This window comes from Peromyscus californicus, unplaced genomic scaffold (genome assembly GCF_007827085.1).
Source record: "Peromyscus californicus insignis strain IS unplaced genomic scaffold, ASM782708v3 Scaffold_5__1_contigs__length_169319896, whole genome shotgun sequence".
Classification (NCBI taxonomy): Eukaryota; Metazoa; Chordata; class Mammalia; order Rodentia; family Cricetidae; genus Peromyscus; species Peromyscus californicus.
The window spans coordinates 94,083,186-94,090,378 of NW_026294573.1; the positions used below are offsets into that span (position 1 = coordinate 94,083,186).

Below are 7,193 nucleotides of genomic sequence, written 5' to 3' on the forward strand. Positions count from 1 at the left end.
GAAGATGCAGAGATCCACAGTCAAGCATCAGGCCAAGCTCCAGGAGTATCGGGGACTATGGGAGTCCAGCCCCTAATAGTCTCCTTTCCAGGGTCCAGGGAAGAATCTATCAAGCAGCTAAGAATCTATTCTTAAGGTCAGCGAATCAATCTATGCAGGCAGAGTTCTTTGGTCCATTCGCTTTAATCCACCTTTTGTCCCTTGCTTTACAGTTATATATCCCCCAAAAATCACAATCCTCCCCTCCACCCAGGACACCCAGCCTGAACTTCCTCAGGCAGTTATTATCCACTATCAGGATCAAATGGAGGGGTGATAAGAATCACAATGAGGGGCAATAGTTGTTAATTACTATTTGCAACCCAAAGGGGAAGTGACTAATGAATTGACTAAAGGCTAAATTTGGGTAATATCTAAGAGGGATCTTATGTGCACAACTATAGTCTAAAATGTGTTTGGTAAAGGATGTTAAAAATCTAAATATTCCTAGAAGTGGTTAGGTAAGGAGTTAGAGGTCTAAAGTTAGTAAGGCTGTAAGAAAGAAGGGCCTGAGCTAAATTGTATAAAACTATTACTTAATGTCCACCTGACCTAGGCGGTGTCTCCTTGTGGAATTTACTTTAAGTCAGGAGACTTGTACGTGGGCTGCTATCACTGTTAGTCCTTGAAGGTTGAGCACCCACCTGGGCGGTGTCTCCTTGTGGAATTTAAGTCAGGAGACTTGCAGGTGGGCTGTTATCATTGTTAGTCCTTGGAAGTTGGGCGCCCACCTGGGCAGTGTTTCCTGTAGTCCTTGAAAGTGGCTAAGGGAGGTAATCTGATTTCAGAGAAATCTTTCCTTTCCTGAGGCTGTTCTCCAAATTCCTGGAATGTGTATGTCCAGAGAGTGATCAGTCCACACTGTTAGCCCTTCTTAGGGGAAAGTCAATTGGGAAAACTATGAAGGCACACATGATTTTCATAACAGAATACAGCTGATATATAACAAGCCAAGTAACACCAAAAACTCCTTGGGATTTGGCTCCCTCTGGAGGAATTCCCTGATTCCTCCAGGTAGTGACTTTGCCATAACCAGCTGAGTTCTTATGATATATTCCTGCAGCCTGCAGCACAGGAGTCCAGTCGAAGAGAGAAAAGAGGGATTCTATGAGCAAGGGGCATCAAGATTATGATGGGGAAACCTACACAGACAACCATACCAAGCTAGTGGTAACTCATGAACTTTACACCAACAGCTGTGGAACCTCCATGGGACTGGACTAGGACCCTTGCATAAACAAAACAGTTGTATAGCTTGATCTGCTTAAGGGGCCCCCGGCAGTAGGATCAGGATCCATCCCTGATGTATCAGCTGGTTTTTTGGAGCCCATTACCTATGGTAGGGCATCTTACACAGCCTTGATGCAAGGGGAGAGGCCTGGACCTGCCTTTACTGAATATACCAAGCTCTGCTGACTCCCCATGGAAGGCCTTACCTTTTTGAAGGAGGAAATGGAAGATGGGAACGGGGGCAGGCTGGGAGGCCAGACGATGGAAGATACGGTGATCTGTCATTGGTATATAAAATGAATAAAAAAAATTCTTAACTAAAAAGAAATAGTAGGTAAGACTGAATTTCAAGGGGAGAAAATGTAGATGCTTTTCTTTTTATTTAATGGCTTTTTCACTTGAACCTAATTTTGTAATAGAAAAAAAAATGTTTTTTTTAATTCTACTCTTAACCAGGTATGGCGGTGTAAGCCTTTAATTCCAGCACTTGGGAGACAGAGGCAGGAGGATTGCTGAGTTCAGGGTCAGCCTAGTCTACATAATGTGTTCCAGGCCAGACAGGGCTCCATAATGAGACCGTCTCAAACAAAACAAAAGAAAAACCCAACACCACCACCACCAACTTCATTTTGGTAATGTGTTCTTAGGGCTAGAAGAGAATGGTACTAAACCAGTTGTTACTGTATAGGGAGATGATGAGCGCAGTGTATGCAAGTATGTGGAGGTAAAACTACCTCTAGTGTCATTCTTTAGGTACCATCAACCTCTTTGTGGGTGTGTAAGGATCTATGTGCACTTATGTGTGTTTGGGGAGGCTATGTACACTTGTGTATTGCAGGCATGTGGACTTGTGTGTGCTGGGGGTATGTACACTTCTATGAGGGCAGGAACATGCAGGCCAGAAGAGATCCAGTATTTTGATCTTTCACACTCTACCTTATTCCCTCAAGACAGAGACTCTCACTGACTTTGGAGCCAGGCTGGTGGCCAGCAACCCTTATTTTTTGCTGCCTCCCCTGGTTCTGGGGTGACCGACATGCACACAGCCATGCTTGGCTTCCTACATGAGTGCTAATATCTGAATTCAGGTTAACATCTCATGCTTGCTCTCTGTCACTGAGCCATCCTCCTTCCTACTGCTTATACCCCAAAAAACAAAGTCTATCACTAGCCTGGAAGTCACTATATGAGCAAGGGTGGGTAGGTAGAAATTCCCAGGAATCCTTCTGTCTCCATCTCCCCAGATCTAAGAGTAGACCTGCAGGCTGCCATGCTCACTTTTATGTAACTTCTGGGAATTGAAATCAGATGATCATGCTTGTAATGACAAGCACTTTAGTGGCTGAACTATCTTCCCAGCTCAAATCAAGTTCTTTTTATGAGTGTGCTAGCTAATTTTAGGTCAACTTGAGAGTCATATGAGAAGAGGGAACCCCAACTGAGAAAATGCCTCTATAAGACCAAGGCTGTAAGCAAATATGGGGGGCCATTTCTTACTAGTTATTAATGTGGGAAGACCCAGCCCATTATGAGTGGTCCCAGGTTCTATAAGAAAGCAGGCTGAGCAAAACATGGTAGCAAGCCAGTAAGCAGCACTCTTCCATGGCCTCTACATTGGCTCCTCCCTCCAGGTTTCTTCCCCCACTGCTTTTGATGGTGAACTGTTACATGGAACAGGGAGTGAAATAAACCCTTTCTTCCACAAGTCACTTTTGGTCATGGTGTTTCATCACAGCAATATTAACTCTAATGCAGTGAGAAAAGACTTTCCCTCAAGAGGCAAGAAATTAATTCCTTGCTTGAGGGCATTTACCCCAGGCTGGCCTGAAGCTCATTATGCAGTGATTCTCTTGTCCCCACCTCCAAAGTGCTGATATTCAGGTGTGAGCTACCATGCCTGGCTGACTTTTATTTATCTGAAATATATAAAGCTAGAAAGACTAGAGTATCATTCTTTATAGATGAGTAAGTTTGAGTCACACAGCAAAGTGGTTTCCATCGTGCTACCTGAGAAATTGAAAACAGTGATGAAATGTGAATTCAGTTTTCTGTACTCTTATCTAAAGCCTCTACCCCGCCCCAGTTATATCCAATCTTTCCCGATATTCCCCAACTGATAATGTAAACGCAAGACAGCAAAGCTACACGCAATTATCTGTCATGGCTAACCGCTTCCACCTTATTATTATTATTATCGTCATCCACCGTTATTATTAAGCACAGTGAGCACTCCTCCAAACGTACTAAGGACGAACACTGAGGAGTCTCAGAGGACAGGAAAGACACTGGCAATTCAACCACCTCCTCTCTTCGAAGCGGCTGCAGCTGGCCCCTGCACACAGAACTTCTCAAGTCCTTCGCGGGGGCATCAAACTCCTTCAGGGGGAACTCTGGTTAGCCGCCTGCCATTCTCCCTGTCCCTGGCGAGTTCATGCCTCCAGCCACTACTGAAGATGCAGGCAGAGCAGCCGGCTGCAGCAGTTCCTCCCCTGCAGAGGCACCTTGCCATGCACCGGTCCTCACGTCTCCTCGTTCTCCCCCATCCTCCGCTCTCACCACCCAGCTCAAAAGATGACACCGTCCCGACCCGGCTTCTACGAGCGTCTCCATCAACCTCCGAAATCGAAGCCGGTCAGGACGATCAGCGGACCGCAAGGGCACGTGGGGACTATCTGCTTCCGTGAGGAGCGCAGCGTGCCGGCGGACTGACTCACACATGGACCTGCGGCCGACCTCCGCTGCTCCCACCGCCTAGGGCGGGTACCCCGAATGTGGCCGACCGCCAGTCCGGGTACCGGGCGACCAGCGACACCTGCCTGAGGAGGCCCGCCCAGAGCCCAGAGACACAGCCCCGGTGCCTCATCTTACCTCACTCTACAGCAGCAGCGGAGGCCTCGCTTTACGGCAGTCGCGACGACCGTCGCAAAGCGGCCGTCAAGCGCGCAGCCTCACAGGCTGGCCTGAGTAGTGTCTGGGGTGGCCTGGGGCCGTCCGCGTTTTCTGCCACTTCACTGTCCCACGTTCCTGGAGCCCTGCTGTTTGCCTGGCCTTTAGAAAGCCGCAGGCAGCCAGCCCTTCAGCAGCGCACCGAGGCTGCCTGAGAGTTTAGAAAAACCTCAGCGAGCAAAGCAGAACTGTCTCCCCTGGTGTGCTGGTTCACCAGACAGTGCAGAGTGTGGGCTACATGCAAACTTCGGGTGGATAAGGATTCCTTTTGCTTTGCTTGCTTGCTTGCTCCTCCCTTCCTCCCTACTCCCTCCTTCCCTCCTTCCCTCCTTCTTCCTATCTTCCCTTCTCTCTCTCCCTCTCTGTCTGTGTCTCTGTCTCCCACCCCCCTGGTGTGTAAACGGATGTACTAAGTAAACAGATTCAGAATAACTCCTTGGATTCTGCTTTGGATACCGTTACTTGCGATTTAGATACCATTGCTTCCGATTGGGGATAGAGTGGGAAAGATCACTAGGAAGTGATGTATAAGCTCATGAGGTTGAGCTGCCTAGTTGACATCCAGGTCTGGAAGATGCTGTCTTCCAGATTAGGACTCGAAACAAACATAGACAGTTCTGGGACTGGCATCTCTTGCTTTTAATGGTGTAAAGAGTTATTGGTAAGTATTAGATGTAGATTTTGATAGGAGTTTCTGAAAATTACAAAGTACTAGACACAGTATTGTAGTTTTAAGTCCTCTCTACAAAATTTATTAAGAGACCATAGAAAAAGATGAAATAATTTACCCTCCACATCCAGTTCTGTATTATGTAACTCAAGCTGGCCTTAAACTCTCCATGTAGCCTAGGATGGCCTTCAACGGTTCCTAGTGCTTCCACATCTCAAGTGCTGGGATTACAAGTTTGCACTGCCATGCTTGGCTTAAAGAGAATTTTTTTTGAAAACTGTAATGGGATGTGACACTTCCAAGAGGTCACTATTAAGCCTGGCATGCCTATGACTCAATCATTCTGGACTTCAAGGCAGAAGGGTCAAGAGTCAGGCTTTGTCTTTTAAAGAAAAAAAAAAAAGTTAAAATTGATGCATTCTGGAGTGTTAAGAGGTGATTTTTTTTTTTTTTAAAAAAAGAACAGTGTTTATTATGCTAAACAATGTATGTGAATTCTAAGTAGGAAGACCTCTCAGGTTTTTATAAGTGAATGCTTTTCAAATGCATAGCTGTAAGTTTTGTAGCTCTGAAGGGAAAAGCTTCCCCAATGCAAGTGTTATAGCTCTGTTCCAGCAGTGGGGAAAAAGTTTCCCTACCAGAAGTGTTACATCTCTGCTCCAGCAGAGGTGGGGGTGATGTTTTCAAAGCAGAAGTGTTACAGCCCTGCTCCTTTTCTTTTATTATTTATACCAAGGATCAGTTCAGATTATACATAATATTGTTGATGGTTTGATTCCAAAAAAGAGACAACGAATGTAAGTCAGTGTCTCATTTTAAAATATTCAGAACAGAACACACACACACTCACATGCACGCACGCACGTCTATTGGCAGAATGTGCTTCTATTAATACAAACATGTGGTCGTGCCATAAATTTAAACAGCAGGTTAATTCTAGGATCTACTCTCATAACCCATTTTATTCCCAGCTTGTTCATGTTTCTTCCTGGTTCCCTGTCTCCATACTCAGCATCACTAATGGCATTTCCTTTCTCTCCTGCAATACGACTTCCTAGCCACTGGGCGGCATGCCGTTCACTTTGAAGAATCCATAATAGATATGGATATATATATATAGATATAGATATAGATATATAGATACAGATATCCATGAATAGAAAGTCTCATATTAAAGGGACTGATTGCACTTCTAAACTTTAGTATGCTAGATAGGCATTTTGTCTAAACTTATTTTAATAGCCATTTAATAACTGCCTTCTATGAATTATATTATAATAACACATGACACATAAACACATGTACTTTGAATTTAACCTTTTTAATGTTCAGAATTATAAAGGACAGTTAACTAGAGAATGCTGGTCACAGTCAACATACCTACCACTTCCAATCAGCACAATGATGTTTCTTTCAGTGATTAAGTTGGTCTGAGAATCCACTTAACTCTACTCACTATGTATTTGGTAATACATTTGGTGTTATGTCTGGGAAAATATGGCCTTGCCCCTTATTTCCCACACTTGAAATGAAAATCTTTTTCTCTAAGTATCAGTACCATTCATACTTTTTTATTATTATTATGGTCCAGCCTTAATAATCTTCTTCCTAGGGAACCAGAAGAGCTGTAAACAGCAAGAATTATTTTCAGGAAAAGAATCTAAGTACACTGAGCTCTTAGTTCACACTTTATTCCTCTATGATAAAATTCTGTCTCCTCAGCTTCAGTTCTGTTCTCATGCCTAGATCCTCTCTTGCCTGATATCTCTCTACATTTATCTGCTGTCCCCTCTAAGTTCTATCTTACTTCTCTCATCTTAATTCTGCCCCATCTTGGTCTTTCTCATCTTATTCTTACTCATCTCATTCTTATCTGGCTCTTCCTCATCTTCCATCTCATTCTTCTAGACCTCCATCTAGTTCTCCAGTCAAAATCCTCTCCAGTCAAAATCCTTCATCAATGTTTTTTTGGTTTACAGTTATTTACCCATGCAATAGCAGTGCTCTAGCTAAAGCAACGTCACCAGGCTTGAGTTCTTACAGAATCATAAAGGCAAACAAGAGTTTTCCTCAGGCAGTGACCATCAGGCTTTCTTTTATAACAAAAAAGGGGAGAGGTAAAGGAGGAGGTCAACTAAGAGCTAAAATTGGTTAATATATCAGAAAAAAAAATTATGTGCCAAAGTACATTCCTATAGGTGGTTAGGTAAATGTTAGGAGTCTATAATGTTAGTACAAATACCACCGAGGCTGTATAGGAAAGGAGGGTCCAAGCTTAATTTGCCTTAATTCAGGAGATCCTTTGGCC

The 7,193-nt window shown here is 44.1% G+C and overlaps 1 protein-coding gene across 22 annotated transcripts in view; it reads right to left on the reverse strand.

Annotated features, from left to right (window-relative positions):
* Positions 1 to 4,641, reverse strand: part of LOC128096342 (zinc finger protein 431-like) — a 42,971-nt gene extending 38,330 nt beyond the window's left edge. For 6 of the 22 annotated variants that reach the window (XM_052715802.1, XM_052715801.1, XM_052715799.1 and 3 more), the window contains exons 1-2: positions 3,826 to 4,128; positions 1,476 to 1,547 (exon numbers count right to left, since the gene is read on the reverse strand). In XM_052715802.1, coding sequence (XP_052571762.1) covers positions 1,476 to 1,547; positions 3,826 to 3,987 — 234 coding nt within the window. In that variant the 5' untranslated portion in view covers positions 3,988 to 4,128. The other 16 variants (XR_008213604.1, XR_008213612.1, XR_008213611.1 and 13 more) reach the window with 12 other exon arrangements.
* Positions 4,642 to 7,193: the final 2,552 nt, after the last annotated feature.